At 41.6% G+C, this 18,424-nt stretch overlaps 2 protein-coding genes across 2 annotated transcripts; one reads left to right on the top strand and one right to left on the bottom strand.

The window, feature by feature from the left end:
- Positions 1–5,903: 5,903 nt before the first annotated feature.
- Positions 5,904–14,436, bottom strand: LOC121586084 (interleukin-12 subunit beta-like). The gene is made up of 7 exons (XM_045206121.1): positions 14,419–14,436; positions 12,313–12,649; positions 12,093–12,195; positions 10,541–10,788; positions 6,754–6,941; positions 6,368–6,477; positions 5,904–5,976 (listed from the first exon to the last, which is right to left on the bottom strand). Exons 1-7 carry the CDS (start codon positions 14,434–14,436, stop codon positions 5,904–5,906), a joined length of 1,077 nt encoding a protein of 358 aa, XP_045062056.1.
- A 144-nt stretch (positions 14,437–14,580) lies between these two features.
- LOC121586091 (EF-hand calcium-binding domain-containing protein 9-like) lies at positions 14,581–17,857 on the top strand. Its single transcript, XM_045206120.1, has 4 exons — positions 14,581–14,615; positions 16,428–16,540; positions 16,815–16,963; positions 17,672–17,857. The coding sequence occupies exons 1-4, from the start codon at positions 14,581–14,583 to the stop codon at positions 17,855–17,857; spliced, it is 483 nt and encodes a 160-aa protein (XP_045062055.1).
- The last annotated feature ends 567 nt before the right edge of the window (positions 17,858–18,424 follow it).

The raw sequence follows: 18,424 nt of genomic DNA, 5'->3' as shown, positions 1-18,424 counted from the left end.
AGTGAAAGCCATCCTCTCTTGGGGAATGCTGCTTTTTAGTTAGCTTTGCAACAGTATCAAAAAGAAATTTTGGATTATTCTTATTTTCCTCGATTAAGTTGGAAAAGTAGGATGATCGAGCAGCAGTGAGGGCTCTTCGGTACTGCACGGTACTGTCTTTCCAAGCTAGTCGGAAGACTTCCAGTTTGGTGTGGCGCCATTTCCGTTCCAATTTCCTGGAAGCTTGCTTCAAAGCTCGGGTATTTTCTGTATACCAGGGAGCTAGTTTCTTATGACAAATGTTTTTCGTTTTTAGGGTGCAACTGCATCTAGGGTATTGCGCAAGGTTAAATTGAGTTCCTCAGTTAAGTGGTTAACTGATTTTTGTCCTCTGACGTCCTTGGGTAGGCAGAAGGAGTCTGGAAGGGCATCAAGGAATTTTTGTGTTGTCTGAGAATTTATAGCACGACTTTTGATGCTCCTTGGTTGGGGTCTGAGCAGATTATTTGTTGCGATTGCAAACGTAATAAAATGGTGGTCCGATAGTCCAGGATTTTGTGGAAAAACATTAAGATCTACAACATTTATTCCATGGGACAAAACTAGGTCCAGAGTATGACTGTGGCAGTGAGTAGGTCCAGAGACATGTTGGACAAAACCCACTGAGTCGATGATGGCTCGAAAGACTTTTGGAGTGGGTCTGTGGACTTCTCCATGTGAATATTAAAATCACCAAAAATTAGAATATGATCTGCTATGACTACAAGGTCTGATAGGAATTCAGGAAACTCAGAGAGGAACGCTGTATATGGCCCAGGAGGCCTGTAAACAGTAGCTATAAAAAGTGATTGAGTAGGCTGCATAGATTTCATGACTAGAAGCTCAAAAGATGAAAACGCCATTTTTTTTTGTAAATTGAAATTTGCTATCGTAAATGTTAGCAACACCTCCGCCTTTGCGGGATGCACGGGGAATATGGTCACTAGTGTAACCAGGAGGTGAGGCCTCATTTAACACAGCAAATTCATCAGGCTTAAGCCATGTTTCAGTCAGGCCAATCACATCAAGATTATGATCAGTGATTAGTTCATTGACTATGACTGCCTTTGAAGTGAGGGATCTAACATTAAGTAACCCTATTTTGAGATGTGAGGTATCACGATCTCTTTCAATAATGGCAGGAATGGAGGAGGTCTTTATCCTAATAAGATTGCTAGGGTGAACACCGCCATGTTTAGTTTTGCCCAACCTAGGTCGAGGCACAGACACAGTCTCAATGGGTATGGCTGAGCTGACTACACTGACTATGCTATTGGCAGACTCCACTAAGCTGGCAGGTTGGCTAACAGCCTGCTGCCTGGCCTGCACCCTATTTCACTGTGGGGCTAGAGGAGTTAGAGCCCTATCTATGTTGGTAGATAAGAGGAGAGCACCCCTCCAGCTAGGATGGAGTCCGTCACTCCTCAGCAGGTCAGGCTTGGTCCTGTTTGTGGGTGAGTCCCAGAAAGAGGGCCAATTATCCACAAATGTTATCTTTTTGGAGGGGCAGAAAACAGTTTTCAACCAGCGATTGAGTGCTGAGACTCTGCTGTAGAGCTCGTCACTTCCCCTAACTGGGAGGGGGCCAGAGACAATTACTCGATGCCGACACATCTTTCTAGCTGATTTACACGCTGAAGCTATGTTGCACTTGGTGACCTCTGACTGTTTCATCCTAACATCGTTGGTGCCGACGTGGATAACAATATCTCTATACTCTCTACACTCGCCAGTTTTAGCTTTAGCCAGCACCATCTTTAGATTAGCCTTAACGTCGGTAGCCCTGCCCCCTGGTAAACAGTGTATGATCGCTGGGTGATTCGTTTTAAGTCTAATACTGCGGGTAATGGAGTCGCCAATGACTAGGGTTTTCAATTTGTCAGAGCTAATGGTGGAGCCTTCGGCGTCTCAGACCCCGTAACGGGAGGAGTAGAGACAAGAGAAGACTCAGACTCAGACTCCGACTGCGCTACATAATGGGGAAAACCGGTTGAAGGTTTCTGTCGGCTGAATGAGCGACACCGGTTGAGCATTCCAACAGTATTTCCCTCCAGAAGCCATGAGAAAGTTGTCCGGCTCGCGGGGACTGTGCGGGGGGATTTATACTAACGTTACTGTCTGTACTTACTGGTGGCACAGACGCTGTTTCTTCCTTTCCTACACTGAAATTACCCTTGCCTAACGATACGTCTGAAGCTGGGCTTGTAGCACAGCTATTCTCCGCCGTAAGGCGATCGTTCTCCTGTATATTATGAGTACAGCGACTGCAATTAGAAGACATCATGTTAATGTTACTACTTAGCTTCGGCTGTTGAAGATGTTGACGAACCATGTCCAGATAAAGCGTCCGGAGTGAAAAAGTTGAATAAGGGAAAAAAGTTGCGATGGAAAAAAGGAAAATAAAGTAAAGTTGGCAGCTAAAACGCACAGGAAAATGACTCTTCTGTCTCGGGATAAAACGTCCGGGGTGAAAAAGTTTAACGAAAAAAGATGAGTGAGGACAAAACTAAAAAGTTGGTAAATTTGTTGAACACAGAGATTGATTAAACGTTTATTAAAAGTAAAACGTGAATAGTTTGGCAGGTAGCCAAGTAGCAACAAACAGCACAGCAGCACGGAGACAATGCGGAAGCGTAGCTAGTGCCCTTAATGGAGGTGCCAAAGTGCAGAGCATAATATTTTTTTTCAAATGAATGAATGGCTACATAGCTACCTAACTATACTGTACAATTCATAATAGACTGGTACTATGTAGTCAGCTAGCTAACTATACCTATTTCCAGACAGTAAATACATAATTTAGCTAATAAAAGCAGAATCTAATTCATGTTATCAAGCTAACCCCATCATTGTTAAGGCCAGCCATTTTTTTGTAATATTATAAAGGTATTTTGGTCATATGATTATGGCAGGGTTCAAAGACAGGCATTAGAGAGAGAGTGAGAGAGAGCACCACCCATGTTGAGGCAGGGAGAGGACGAACAGGTCATCAGGTGAGAATTTGAGTTATAAGGCGCTATCAGTTCAACTCTTCATCTTTGCTGACTGTTACCCAAGTGCTATAAAAACACTTGTTGCCTGCATTCTGATTTCATATGGTTGTCATGGAGATTGAAGACGTGGCTGCGCTCAACAATAATACAAAGCAGATTGCACTATGTTACCGTCTGTCATATCCACCAGGAGAAGCTGGATACCATAGACAAGAAAACAACATGCCTGAATTGCATTGTATTGGCAGTGACAGGAATTTGGTGCATTTAAGTGAATTGAGACGGAAGATCTGCCCCCTCTCTGTACCACTTGCCGTGGAAATTACAACTAAGGACCCCAATGTCAAGCTTAAATGAATCTATGTTTATTCACCCCAGCGGAGAGATTAAAGACAAACAGCACTTCATGTGGAGTTTAGTCAGAAGCTCTGATGAGGTATTTCCCCCTCAGCATATTTATACTATCGCTACGGGTTACACAAAGATAGCCAAGTGCATTCTTTACATCATTTAGCAGACACTCTTATCCAGAGCAACTTACAGGAGCAATTAGGGTTAAGTGCCTTGCTAAAGGGCACATCGACAGATTTTTCACCTAGTAGGCTAGGGGATTAGAACCAGTGACCTTTCAGTTACTGGCACAACGCTCTTAACCACTAAGCTACCTGCCGCCCCAGCAAAGCGTTTGCTCCCAGAGACCAGCTGCAGAGGAGGAGAACACCTGGCAACCACAGTCTGGTCGTTCAGCCAATATTTCCACTCCCGCTGAGCCGACCTTTTGAGAGCAAACCTCAGACACCCTGTCTGTCTACAACAGGCGCATTTCTAAGTACGCAACAGGTCAAACATGTAGAATAAGTGTAAGACACTGAAAAAGCAGAAAGAGACACAGTAGATTTCCACTACACACTATATGCCCACCTTTGTATAAGGTTGCAACTGGTTATTAACTGTTATTGAATGTGATGCCATACTGATTGGTTTATTTTGAAGTCTATTGCTTGAGGATGATGCCATACCGATTGGTTTATTTTAAAGTCTATTGCTTGAGCATGATGCCATACCGATTGGTTTATTTTAAAGTCTATTGCTTGAGCATGATGCCATACTGATTGGTTTATTTTAAAGTCTATTGCTTGAGCATGATGCCATACTGATTGGTTTATTTTAAAGTCTATTGCTTGAGCATGATGCCATACCGATTGGTTTATTTTAAAGTCTATTGCTTGAGCATGATGCCATACTGATTGGTTTATTTTAAAGTCTATTGCTTGAGCATGATGCCATACTGATTGGTTTATTTTGAAGTCTATTGCTTGAGCATGATGCCATACCGATTGGTTTATTTTGAAGTCTATTGCTTGAGCATGATGCCATACCGATTGGTTTATTTTAAAGTCTATTGCTTGAGCATGATGCCATACTGATTGGTTTATTTTGAAGTCTATTGCTTGAGGATGATGCCATACCGATTGGTTTATTTTGAAGTCTATTGCTTGAGCATGATGCCATACCGATTGGTTTATTTTAAAGTCTATTGCTTGAGCATGATGCCATACTGATTGGTTTATTTTGAAGTCCATTGCTTGATCCAAATTGAAGGGTTATAGTTTGACTATCATTTAATTATTTTAAGAATGAATACTGCAATTAAATTGTGTAACCAAGTAAGATGTTTCTGGACTCAGATTTCCTCGACTAGGTACTGCATTCAATACATACTCAACTAGTACATGTATGAAAATAAATATATCTCAAAACCTTACCAATTCCAAACTGCTTTGTAGTTGTGTGGGAGTCAGTGCACCTCATGCACAGTGTTGCGAAATAACTTCCATCCCATCCCACCCAGCAACCCCAAAACCCCATGTTGGATAAATAGAGAGAAAAGCAACAGTCACTGTGTTCTAGAACCCTCAACTGTCAAGCCATTGGTCTAAGCCATCCAACCAGTTTCCTGGACATCCTGTTGTGGTTTGTCAGAGACAAAGGAAGTGTATTGCCGGAGGTATTTATATTGTATTTAACGCTGAGATTAGTCATACATTACTTCCTTTGATGATGCTTGATTTCACGTTGTTCTTTTTTAATCCTGAAATTCATTAGTGCCTGTGAGCACAGAGTAGAGGAAAGAACTCATACACACTTACTGTAAATGCAGGTTTGTACGTTTATTTTGATTTAGAGTATTAAAGTCACAAAAATATCAGTTCAGTGCATGTCATACTCTTTTTATTTTAACTCCCAATTTCGTGGTACCCAATTGGTAGTTACAGTCTTGTCCCATCGCTGCAACTCCCGTACGGACACGGGAGAGGCGAAGGTCGAGAGCCATGCGTCCTCCGAAACACAACCCAACCGAGACGCTTAACCCGGAAGCCAGAGTGTCGGAGGAAACACCATACACCTGGCGACCGTGTCAGCGTGCACTGCGCCCGGCCCACCACAGGATTCACTAGTGCGCGATGGGACAAGAACATCCCTGCCGGCCAAACCTAACCTGGACGACGCCATGGGTCTCCCGGTCGCGGCCGGCTGCGACAGAGCCTGGACTCAAACCAGGATCGCTAGTGGCACAGCTAGCACTGCAATGCAGTGCCTTAGACCACTGCGCCACTCAGGAGGCGTCATGTCATACTCTATGAGATAAAAAGCAACAACAATAAATCAATAATCATGATCAAATAAATATTACTAAATACATTTCATAACAACTATAAAGAATGTAAAAGTAAAGTTTGTGTCAGTAAATGAGTTCAGAAATACAATCTCTGATCTTGGCAACAAAGTCACCTTTGTCATAGTTGATGTTTTAGAGTGTGAATGCCTACAAACTCTACAGAGTGAATAAATAGGATAATATTTGATGGCCATCAGTATGGTAAAGATCTACTATTGAGACACACTCTTCTTCTGCTTCTTCTGCTTCTCCTGCTTCCCCCTCTTGTTTCCCTTGTTGCTGCTTCTGAAAAATCACAACATATTGTAAAACATGTTTTTCTGCAATGTCTTCTTTGAAATTAAATTCATGAATTGATAAACAATGGCATATTTTCAATTTATGAAATGGAATTTCGATCCACTTCCTGAATGTACTGAATGGAAAACCCAATTGAACTTCACCCTGGTAGATGTAGCATGATAAAACAGTAGACTAGAGCAGGGGTTTTAAACCCTCTCCTCGGAGACCCCCAGCCATTTCACAATTTTGTTGTAGCCCTGAACTAGCTCAACTGATTCAGTAGTATTCAAGGGCTTGATGATTAGTTGACGAATTGAATAGTTCAAATACATGGAACGGCTGGGGCTCCTTGATGAGAGGTTCTCCTGAATACAGTATAGAGTGTGGTACTGACCTGTACTCTGTCCAGTCGCTCCAGTGGGTGTCACAGAGGGCATCCTGGGCCCTGACACACACCGTCACCTTGGCCTTTACTGACCACTGGCTGCTTTCTGCGCTGTGGACCTGGAGGAACACAGGGGTTGAATTCATTAAGCACCAAATGGAAGAAAATGGCCTGACGCAGAGAGGGACTACATGAACTTGTCCAATAAGAAATGCTCCTTTTCGTTGCAAAATGTTTTGCTACTGTGTGCTCGAATGAATATAACCAGGGACCAGAGTGAACCCGTCGATTAGTTCAAGAGTATACGACTGTTAGTACAGGGTCTGGATCTCTTGGTGTAATGGCCCTCATCAAGCTTTGGAGACAAGGGCTAGTAGTACGTACAGTATATAGACAGTGATCCTCACCTTGGACTCTGTGCAGGGAGAATCACACGTGCACCCGTTCTTGCGCTCTCTGCCTTCGATCTCTTTGACCTGGAAGGAGAGGGGGAAGTAGGAGATGGGTCTGTTCCAGGAGACAGGATAGCTCCACTCTATAGTACTGCTGTTAACCTCCTTAATGGATACCTTGTCTGGCTTCACTGGAGAGAGGGAGAGAGGGAGAGAGAGAGAGAGCGTGTGAGAGAGAGAGAGAGAGGGTGAGTGAAGGAGAGGGAGAGAGGTGGGAGAGAGAATATTACCATAACTTCTACCAGCACTCTGCACAATCAAACTAACTTTCAGTAGCACTTAAACCAACAAACACTCAGCATATAATCCTCTGCTAGGTCTACGTATACAGTGGGGGAAAAAAGTATTTAGTCAGCCACCAATTGTGCAAGTTCTCCCACTTAAAAAGATGAGAGAAGCCTGTAATTTTCATCATAGGTACACGTCAACTATGACAGACAAATTGAGAAAAAAAAATCCTGAAAATCACATTGTAGGATTTTTTATGAATATATTTGCAAATTATGGTGGAAAATAAGTATTTGGTCACCTACAAAGAAGCAAGATTTCTGGCTCTCACAGACCTGTAACTTCTTCTTTAAGAGGCTCCTCTGTCCTCCACTCGTTACCTGTATTAATGGCACCTGTTTGAACTTGTTATCAGTATAAAAGACACCTGTCCACAACCTCAAACAGTCACACTCCAAACTCCACTATGGCCAAGACCAAAGAGCTGTCAAAGGACACCAGAAACAAAATTGTAGACCTGCACAAGGCTGGGAAGACTGAATCTGCAATAGGTAAGCAGCTTGGTTTGAAGAAATCAACTGTGGGAGCAATTATTAGGAAATGGAAGACATACAAGACCACTGATAATCTCCCTCGATCTGGGGCTCCATGCAAGATCTCACCCCGTGGGGTCAAAATGATCACAAGAACGGTGAGCAAAAATCCCAGAACCACACGGGGGACCTAGTGAATGACCTGCAGAGAGCTGGGACCAAAGTAACAAAGCCTACCATCAGTAACACACTACGCCGCCAGGGACTCAAATCCTGCAGTGCTAGACGTGTCCCCCTGCTTAAGCCAGTACATGTCCAGGCCCGTCTGAAGTTTGCTAGAGTGCATCCAGAAGAGGATTGGGAAAATGTCATATGGTCAGATGAAACCAAAATATAACTTTTTGGTAAAAACTCAACTCGTCGTGTTTGGAGGACAAAAAATGCTGAGTTGCATCCAAAGAACACCATATCTACTGTGAAGCATGGGGGTGAAAACATCATGCTTTGGGGCTGTTTTTCTGCAAAGGGACCAGGACGACTGATCCGTGTAAAGGAAAGAATGAATGGGGCCATGTATCGTGAGATTTTGAGTGAAAACCTCCTTCCATCAGCAAGGGCATTGAAGATGAAACGTGGCTGGGTCTTTCAGCATGACAATGATCCCAAACACACCGCCCGGGCAACGAAGGAGTGGCTTCGTAAGAAGCATTTCAAGGTCCTGGAGTGGCCTAGCCAGTCTCCAGATCTCAACCCCATAGAAAATCTTTGGAGGGGAGTTGAAAGTCCGTGTTGCCCAGCGACAGCCCCAAAACATCACTGCTCTAGAGGAGATCTGCATGGAGGAATGGGCCAAAATACCAGCAACAGTGTGTGAAAACCTTGTGAAGACTTACAGAAAACGTTTGACCTGTGTCATTGCCAACAAAGGGTATATAACAAAGTATTGAGAAACTTTTGTTATTGACCAAATACTTATTTTCCACCATAATTTGCAAATAAATTCATTAAAAATCCTACAATGTGATTTTCTGGTTTTTCTTTTCTCATTTTGTCTGTCATAGTTGACGTGTATCTATGATGAAAATTACAGGCCTCTCTCATCTTTTTAAGTGGGAGAACTTGCACAATTGGTGGCTGACTAAATACTTTTTTTCCCCACTGTATGTGCAAGATATTTGTATACTGAACAAAAATATAAACGCAACATGCAACAATTTCAAAGATTTTACTGAGTTACAGTTTATATAAGGAAATCAGTCAATTGCAATACATTCATTAGGGCCTAATCTATGGATTTCACATGACTGGGCAGGGGTGCAGCCATGGCTGGGCCTGGGAGGGCATAGGCCCACCCACTTGGCAGCCAGGCCCTTCCACTGGGGAGCCAGGCCCAGCCAATCAGAATGAGTTTTTTCCCCACTATAGGCTTCATTACAGACAGAAATACTCCTCAGCACCCACCCACCTGATGTGGAGGTCCTGGGCTGGCATGGTTACAAGTGGTCTGCGGTTGTGAGGCCGGCATCCAGGTGGATGGATTATCTTGGCAAAGGAGAAATGATCACCAATAGGGATGTGAACAAATTTGTGCACAAAATTTGAGAGAAATACGATTTTTGTGCGCCTGGAAAATGAACATGTTGCGTTTATATTTTTGTTCAGTGTACAGTGCTATGAAAAAGTATTTGCCCCCTTTCTAATTTTCTCTACTTTTGCATATTTGTGATACTGAATGTTATCAGATTTTCAACCAAAACCTAATATTAGATAAAGGGAACATAAGTGAACAAATAACACAACAATTACATATTTATTTCATCAACAAAGTTATGCAACACCCAATTCCCCTGTGTGAAAAAGTAATTGCCCCCTTACACTCAATAACTGGTTGTGCCACCTTTAGCTGCAATGACTCCAACCAAATGCTTCCTGTAGTTGTTGATCAGTCTCTCACGTCGCTGTAAAGGAATTTTGGCCCACTCTTCCATGCAGAACTGCTTTAACTCAGTGACATGTGGGTTTTCAAGCATGAACTGCTTGTTTCAAGTCCTGCCACAACATCTCAATTGGGATTAGGTCATGTAGACTTGATTGTGTGTTTTGGATCATTGTCTTGCTGCATGACCCAGCTGCGCTTCAGCTTCAGCTCACAGACGGATGGTCTGACATTCTCCTGTGGAATTCTCTGATACAGAGCAGAATTAATGGTTCCTTCTATTAAGGCAAGTCGTCCAGGTCCTGAGGCAGCAAAGCATCCCCAAACCATCACACCACCACCACCATGCTTGACCTTTGGTATGATGTTCTTTCTTACTGTGGAATACAGAGTTTGGTTTTCGCCAGTTTGATCTGATAACATTCAGTATCACAAATATGCAAAAGTAGAGAAAATTAGAAAGGGGGCAAATACTTTTTCACAGCACTGTCTATAGAGGCAGGTTTCCTAACTGTGGTGACGAAGACATTATTACTGTTTCTCTCCACTAGTGCTCTAAAAGTCCTGCCATTTCAGAGAGCTTTGTTTCTGCATTCTTAATGTTTGTTATGGGATAGACAGCTTTGCCAGCTCCAAGGCATTTTCTTTTCAGAGACCACTTACATTGTGAAGTTAGTAAACATAATTGTTTTATTAGTTGGTAAATATAGTGAAGTGCACACATAGACCATTATTGTCACCTTTAAGTAGCCTAAAATCACAACTTGTGCACCTGATCCTGCCAGCCTCTTGCAACATATCTGCCCTTATGACTGCTACAAGGTCCCTACTTAACACTTACCTATGTCTGATAAGTAGACGTGTTGTGTGTCTCTCTCTCTCTCTGTGTGTGTGTGTGTGTGTGTGTGTGTGTGTGTGTGTGTGTGTGTGTCTCTGTGTGTGTGTGTGTTTGTCTCTCTCTTTGTGTGTGTGTGTGTCTGTGTGTGTGTGTGTGTGTGTGTGTGTGTGTCTCCGTGTGTGTGTGTGTCCTCACCTATCTCTGATAAGTAGAAGTGTTGGGAGTATTCCTCCAGCAGGTAGTTAGTCCTCATATAGATGGTCAGGGTGATCCGGTCAGTCTCCTCAGCATAGGGACAATACTGTCTGTCCACACAGAACACCCCCAGTCCCATACTGTTCACAGAACACATGATGTCACTCTGGCCAGACGAAGACAAACATGTCCACTCCTGTCCACTGGCGTCCACAGAACAGCTGACGTCCTCCGCATCAGACTGGTCACTATAGAAAAGCCAAGAAATGGATGACTGAAATTAGAGTAACACAGGCCATTGCAGTAGTCCATTCACTAATATTAAATTTGAAATCAAGTAAATACTGTAAGTTATTATGCCCATGTTATATCCTATACATCACTATAACACTATACAATAGTAACATGTTATATCCAATACAGAACTCTCCAATAGTCACATGTTATATCCTATACAGAACTCTCCAATAGTCACATGTTATATCCTATACATCACTATAGCACTATACATTAATCAGACCCATAGAATGTATACACTCTTAGAAAAAAGGGTTTCAAACAGGTTCTGTAAGGAGGGATAGGGTTCTACCAAGAACCACTTTGATTAGAAGAACCCTTTTTGGAAGACAAGGGTTCTTTGTAAGGCAAAGGGTTCTACCTAGAACCTTTAGCATCCTAAGAACTGTTTTTGGAAGAAATTGTTATTTGATGATTCTTTGGAACGTAAGAAGGGTTATTTGGAAGGCAAGAAGGGTTCTACATAGAACCATATATAACATTTCCCAGCATGCTCTATTGCAGGGAGATTTTCTGAATTGTTTATTTTACTGTAATATCTGTGTTTTTGCATGTACTAAACATTGATTGGTTAATTAAGATAAATAACATACCGTTTTCTAAACTAATCCAATCTGTTAGTAATTGGATTTATTGCACCTGTTACTGAGATGGTTGTTCCAGTTTATATGATTGAGCTAGGCTCAGTATTCAATCTTCTCTACCCTGGCAGTTATTCTGAATGCAGGTTGCAGGTGATTAACAATTCCACTTGTTGGATATCCTAACTCTGGCTGGATTCCAATAGGAATTACACATCACTTTGCAAGCCAGTATAATGTGACTTGCAGGCCTGATGTGGCCTGTGAACCAGGAGTTTCCTAACGCCACTTTGTTAGGCTATAACTCTCAAAGACAGGCCTTATGATATATGTCATGTAATAATACAATTATAAAGGCTGGTGAAACCATTCATGGAGGGTTCTAGGAAGAACCCTCCAAAGATAAAATGGTTCTTGGTAGAACCCATCATAGACGGTTCTAAGCAGAACCCTCCATAGAGGTTTCTTGGTAGAACCATAGTATATTATACAGGGGGTTCTCTGAAGAACCCTACATAGAGGGTTGTAGATAGAATCCTCTGCAAAGGGTTGTAACCAGCAACAAAAAGGGTTCCCCTATGGGGACAAACCGAAGAAAGCTGTATGGTTCTACTTAGCACCTTTTTTTCTAAGAGTGTAGTAGTGATACATATAAAGGTTGGTGGTGATAGTACCGTGCCACTCTGACAGACATAACAGTCCCAACATATTTAGTGGTATATTTCCAGGAGCAGTGGAACTCTCCTTGGAAGTTCCGTGTAGAACATTTCATATAGCCTTAGAATAGAAACAAACAAACAGAAGAGAGACAGAAGATGTCATGTTAGAATTGGATAATGAATGAAAAACTAATGTTTGACTTGATTTCGGATGACAGACAGACATCCTGTGTACCTGTTCTGGTGGATCCTTCTAGAATGCGTTTCTGTTCGTCCAGGTGTTTGACCAGCACCGTAGTATTCTTCAGCAGGGTTCTATCCAGGCTGTGACATGTAAAGATCCCTCCTCCAGTTCTCTCTTCCAGGTTGACAAGGAAGCTATTCCCCCTCTTCTTCTCCTCTTCACCTATCATCCATAGAATCTCCTCGTCCTCCTCTCCATCTCTCCGCCACACCCAGTCACGGTCTTTCCTCCAACCCTCCTCCTCTCGGTTGAAGGATCCCAGGCAGGTCAGAGGATGCTGAACCAGCGAGCCGTCTACATTCACCACAACAACTGGTGACAACACACACTTCAATCAACGCCAACATATACAGTCAGGTCCAGCATTATTGCCACCCGTCATAAAGATGAGCAAAAAAGACTGTTTCAAATAAATCATAAAAATACTGAACTATATTGTATGCTCAAATTCTTTTGAGAATTATATTATTTTATAGTAATACAATTGCTCAGAGATTTTGTTTAACAAGCATCATTTTTTTATCTAAAAAAGATTGGTAAAAATTATTGCCAACCCTGTTGTCAAAACCTTTCAATACCTCACCTTGCGAGGATAACGGCACTGAGCCTTTTTCTAAATTGACCACCGGACTTGAACCCCATCGGAAACCTGTGGTTTGAATTGAACAGGGCAGCCCATAAACGCAGACGAAGGATATCAAGGATCTGGAAAGATTCTGTATGGAGGAATGGAAAGCTCTAATATCCTTTCCAATGTGTTCTCCAATCTCAAAACATTTTAGAAAAAGGCTCAGTGCCGTTATCCTATTAAAAACAGGGGTGGCAATAAATTTGAACCCTATCTTTTTGAGAAAAAAAAGATTACTTGTTAAACAAAATCTCTTCCTCTGAATAATTGTACTGGTATAAAATATTTAAATTTTTCCATTTGTTTGAGGATAAAATATACAGTAGTTCAGTATTTGTATTATTTATTTTCTACAGTCTTTTTTGCTAATCTTTTTCAAGGATGCCAATAATTATGGATCAGACTGTAGCTCATCAACACAAACATAAACACTACCTCAACTTTATATAGCCTTATGATGATCTGACATAAACATACCCACAACTGTACATAGCCTTATGATGATCTGACATAAACATACCCACAACTTGATATAACCTTATAATGAACTGACATAAACATACCCACAACTTTATACCATCTATACACCGGACTGGCAAAACCAAAATATAACTAACTGATCTTTATATGCAGTGATTTCAGAAAGTATTCACACCCCTTGACTTTTTCCACATTTAGTTGTGCTACAGCCTGAATTTAAAATTGATTAAAGTGAGATTTTGTGTCACTGGCCAACACACAATACCCTATAACATAAAAGCTGAATTTTGTTTTTAGAAAATTGTACAACTTAATTAAAATTGAAAAGCTGAAATGTCTTGAGTCAATAAGTATTTAACCCCTTTGTTATGGCAAGTCTAAATAAAGAAACAGAATAGAGCTAAGCACAGGCAAAAAACAAGTGGAAAACCTGGTTCAGTCTTCTTTCCAACAGACACTGGGAGACAAATTCACCAACAGACACTGGGAGACAAAGCAGGAGTTACTTACCAAGATGACATTGAATGTTCCTGAGAGGCCTAGTTACAGTTTAGAAATTAAATTGGCTTGAAAATCTATGGAAAGACTTGAAAATGGCTGTCTAGCAGTGATCAACAACCAACTTGACAGAGCTTGAATAACTTTTTAAAGAATAATGTGCAAATATTGTAAATTCCAGGTGTGCAAAGCTCTTAGAGACCTACCCAGAAAGACTCACATCTGTAGTCCTTGCCAAAGGTGATTATAACATGCATTGACTCAGGGGTGTGAATACTTATGTATAATAAATTAGCAAACATTTCTAATTATGGGATATTGTGTGTAGATGGGTGAGAGAAAAAAATACATTTAATCAATTTTGAATTCAGGCTGTAACACAACAAAATGTGGAATAAGTCAAGGGGTATGAATACTTTCTGAATGTACTGTACTATACCAGACTGGAAACACATATACAAGTCTTAATAATGAGCTGACAACATACCGACAAGTGTACAGGCTGACATTATCGTTACAAACTGTGCTGATCTTCAGATGACAGTGATATACATGTACTGATCAGAGGTGATGATTTCCTACCATTGGGTAGAAGATTCCAGCTGCTCTGAGTGAACTTGGGGCTTTGGCTTTTGGCCTGGTGTAGGATTAGAATGCCTAGTAAAGTAAACCTCATCTACGAGGGAGAGTAGGAGGCAGGGAGGGAGGGAGGGAGGGAGGGAGGGAGGGGAGGGAGGGAGGAGGGAGAGAGAGAGAGAGAGAGAGAGAGAGAGAGAGAGAGAGAGAGAGGGAGAGAGAGAGAGAGAGAGAGAGAGAGAGAGAGAGAGAGAGAGAGAGAGAGAGAGAGAGAGAGAGAGAGAGAGAGAGAGAGAGAGAGAGAGAGAGAGAGAGAGAGAGAGAGAGAGAGAGAGAGAGAGAGAGAGAGAAAAATAAATAATAATGTTTTGTCAAACATGTAAATATACAAATCTAAGTGTTCATAACAAATAGAATATGATGTACAAAATGAATACTTGATCTGCATAATAACTTCATAGCCCAACAAGTTAATTTAAAAGTAAACTGTTCATACCTTTAGACAACAATGAAACATCTTCTGATCAACACTTATCCTCTGAATAACGCTGAAGTCTAAACAGTGGCTTTTTAATATGTGTCTATGTCGATGACATTTAGCATCCAATAAAATTACCCAGTTGAGAAAAGTACAGACGGGCAGAACGAGGAACTCATTCACTTTCTAATCTTCCTAAACAAGACATGATAATAGACTTCCTGGCATGCATTCTTTCAATATTATTGCTTAATATGCACACACTGTATATATATTTTCTGTTGTATTTTTTGACTTTATGTTTTTTTACCCCATATGTAACTCTGTGTTGTTGTTTTCATCGCACTGCTATGCTTTATCTTGGCCAGGTCGCAGTTGTAAATGAGAACTTGTTCTCAACTGGCTTACCTGGTTAAATAAAGGTGAATTAAATAAATAAATAAATAAATATAATCTGTATCTTGTAGCCTCAACCAACCACCTCTCAAAATCAATCTCTTCACTTTGATTACAATTATTATCCTTCTTATCCATGACTGTATAAATGTAAACATGGTATGTAATTGTGCAGTACACGCCAGTGGTACCAAAATGGTTTCATTTAAGCCTATACTAGTTTTATGTTATGATTCAGCAATACTTGGGAAATGGGCTACATTTAATAATTGAGATGACGTAACGCTGTAGGTACTGAGGGAATGAAATGATGTAACAAAGGTGAGCAAGGAAAGTCTTTCACTTTCACTTTTTCTTTAGACTTGTTTGTCTGTGATGATGCACCTTTGCGTAGTGACATCAATAGTAAAGACTGGTAAGTTGTCATATACTGTCAAAATAGTATGTAATGATCATTTAATTAAAACACTACTAAATTAGTTTATCGTTAATGTCAGAATTCTATCAATAGAATGTAGAATCTGTAATAGAACACTAAATTCCATGGTGATGTGATGAGGTGATGTCGAAGGAGTCAGGCGCAGGAGGGTCAATCACAGAATAACAGGCTTTATTCCGCAAATACAGAGTTACGCAGTAATGCGTCAAAAACACTCTAGTGCGCAAAACAGGCGCACTGGAAAATACAAGGCACACAGGGAAATATCCCGGCGATACAAAATACACAGTGCTCCACCGAGCTTCACTATCCTCCACAATAAACAATCACACACAAAGAGGGGGCAGAGGGAACACTTATACAGGTACTGATGAGGGGATATGAACCAGGTGTGTGTAATAAACAAGACAAAACAAATGGAATGATGAGAAGAGGAGCGGCAGTGGCTAGAAGGCCGGTGACGACGAACGCCGAAGCCTGCCCGAACAAGGAGAGGTAGCAGCTTCGGGAGAAGTGGTGACAGGTGAACCATTGTGATGTCAGTGTCAGGTAGCGCTGAGAGGGACAGCAGTTCTGCAGTGGTCAGTCAGTAAGCCAAGATGAAGCTAAAGAAAGGAGCTGTTGGACATTATCTGGACTGTGACTAACGTCTTCTCTCCCTGCGCCAAAATACTGTCTGATTACTTCAAACTACTGGATGTCCACAACAGGAACACTCTGAATGGTCAATTGTGGATTTCTGTCTAAGTATTCCTGAGTTCATTCCTGTACTTAGATGTGTATGGGCAATGTGGCGGAAGTAACATGACAAAAAAGGGTTGGTAAAAACGTTAAAATGTTTGTCTATGTATTAATAGACATCCAGGTGATTTGTGTCCTCCTTACGTATATGGGTGTTGGTCAGGTGTAGTCAGTAACCTGACAAGAAATCATGTTGGTTATTAAAACGTTTTCCCACAAACTTTATTAAAGAGCAGCCATTTCTCTTTTTCTGGCAGACATCCAGTTCTACCACTTCATGCACCATGTGACTGACCTGAAGAAGAATGAGATCATGATGACCTTTGACATGTTAGACTGGAATTCCAGCGGAGAAATCGGCTTCGAACAGTTCTACATGCTGGTCTGCATCCTGCTCTGCAGCGAGGTAGTGTTTCTCTGTATGTGTGTGTGGGTGTATTTTTGTCTTGTCTGCCAGTATTGAAGTTCAGATAAGTAATTCATTCATTAAACTGTATCATGTCATAACTGTTACTACAGAATCATGCGATCAGGAGAATAGATCTTGTATGTCAGAACCATGCGGTCAGGAGAATAGATCTTGTATGTCAGAACCATGCGGTCAGGAGAATAGATCTTGTATGTCAGAACCATGCGGTCAGGAGAATAGATCTTGTATGTCAGAACCATGCGGTCAGGAGAATATATCTTGTATGTCAGAACCATGCGGTCAGCAGAATAGGGCTTGTATGTCAGAACCATGCGGTCAAACTGAAGGCCATTAAAGGCCATTCTCTGTTGATCTTGTGTATCATGGGGAAACCACTTCTCATATCTGGCTTTCAGACAAAGAGATAAAAACCTGTTTAACACAACCTACTTCCTAATTCCCTTTTCATATCTCATAAAAAAATGACAGTCATGTTTACAGAGACAACAAAAAGGCGTTTTACTGCCATGATTCAAAGTTGACCAGAAAACATAGGTTTCATAGAAATGCAATAAATCACAGCTGGAACGGAAATGAGGAATGCACAGGGTAATGTACGTTACAGAACCTTTTGATACAGTTTGTCTTATCTTTATGTGTGTGAATGCAACACGTATGTGTGTGTGTGTATGCAACCTCTTTCAGTACCACGTGGAGAATAACTTTCGCTTCCGTCACTCCAGGCCGGTGTTTGAATTGTTGGACATGGACGGAGGTCGCACCATCAGCCCCGTCGAGTTCCAGGCCTCTGGCTTCCTGTTCAACCTCAAGGTACACGCCCTCGATAAGATCTTCTACGAGTTCGACGTCTCCGGAGACGAGGTACACTGACTCTCTCTCTCTTGGTTTGAAATGGCACCCTATTTAATATACTGTATAGTGCACTACCTTTGACAAGGGCCCAGGGCTTTTGTTGCTAACAAGATCTTCTAGTTTGATGTCTCTAGTTAGGGACGAGATACTCAAAGCCGTGATACGTCCTGAGCTGTCCAGAGAAAGCAATGTCTCTGCTATCCAGCTTAAGCTTGGCCTCTATGTGTTTCTACATACTGTACTATACACCTCTGTCTCCCTTAGCACCTGAACTACAAGCAGTTCTTTATTCGTAATTTATTTCCTTTCATTGCTTGGGTTTTATACTTTTTTTGAAGAATGTATTGATATGTTTTAAATAAAGTTGGATGTGTTTTGATCCCAGGTTACAGATGAAGAGAGCCAGCACCCCCAGACAGGAGAGAGGTGGGGGTCATCACAGGGGTCACAAACACCTCCCGACTCACACAGCAGATGCAGCAGACATAGATGGAGAGAAGGAGACAGGAGAGAGGGAGAGAGGGAGAGAGGGAGAGATGGAGAGAGGGAGAGAGGGAGAGAGGGAGAGAGGGAGAGAGGGAGAGA

Source organism: Coregonus clupeaformis, chromosome 21 (assembly GCF_020615455.1).
Source record: "Coregonus clupeaformis isolate EN_2021a chromosome 21, ASM2061545v1, whole genome shotgun sequence".
Lineage (NCBI taxonomy): Eukaryota > Metazoa > Chordata > Actinopteri > Salmoniformes > Salmonidae > Coregonus > Coregonus clupeaformis.
The sequence above is the reverse complement of the archived record's forward strand: the minus strand, read 5'-3'. Positions and strand labels throughout refer to the sequence as shown.

Excerpts from the sequence above, each read along its gene's own strand:
- LOC121586084 (XM_045206121.1), bottom strand. Across the intron at positions 12,196-12,312 it reads AGAAGGATCCACCAGAACAG|GCTATATGAAATGTTCTACA; the intron begins GTACACAGGATG and ends TTCTATTCTAAG. Across the intron at positions 6,942-10,540 it reads CTTCTACTTATCAGAGATAG|TGAAGCCAGACAAGGTATCC; the intron begins GTGAGGACACAC and ends CCCTCTCTCCAG.
- LOC121586091 (XM_045206120.1), top strand. The coding sequence starts at position 14,581 with ATGCCTAGTAAAGTAAACCTCATCTACGAGGGAGA. Across the intron at positions 16,541-16,814 it reads CAACAGGAACACTCTGAATG|ACATCCAGTTCTACCACTTC; the intron begins GTCAATTGTGGA and ends TTTTTCTGGCAG. Across the intron at positions 16,964-17,671 it reads GCATCCTGCTCTGCAGCGAG|TACCACGTGGAGAATAACTT; the intron begins GTAGTGTTTCTC and ends AACCTCTTTCAG.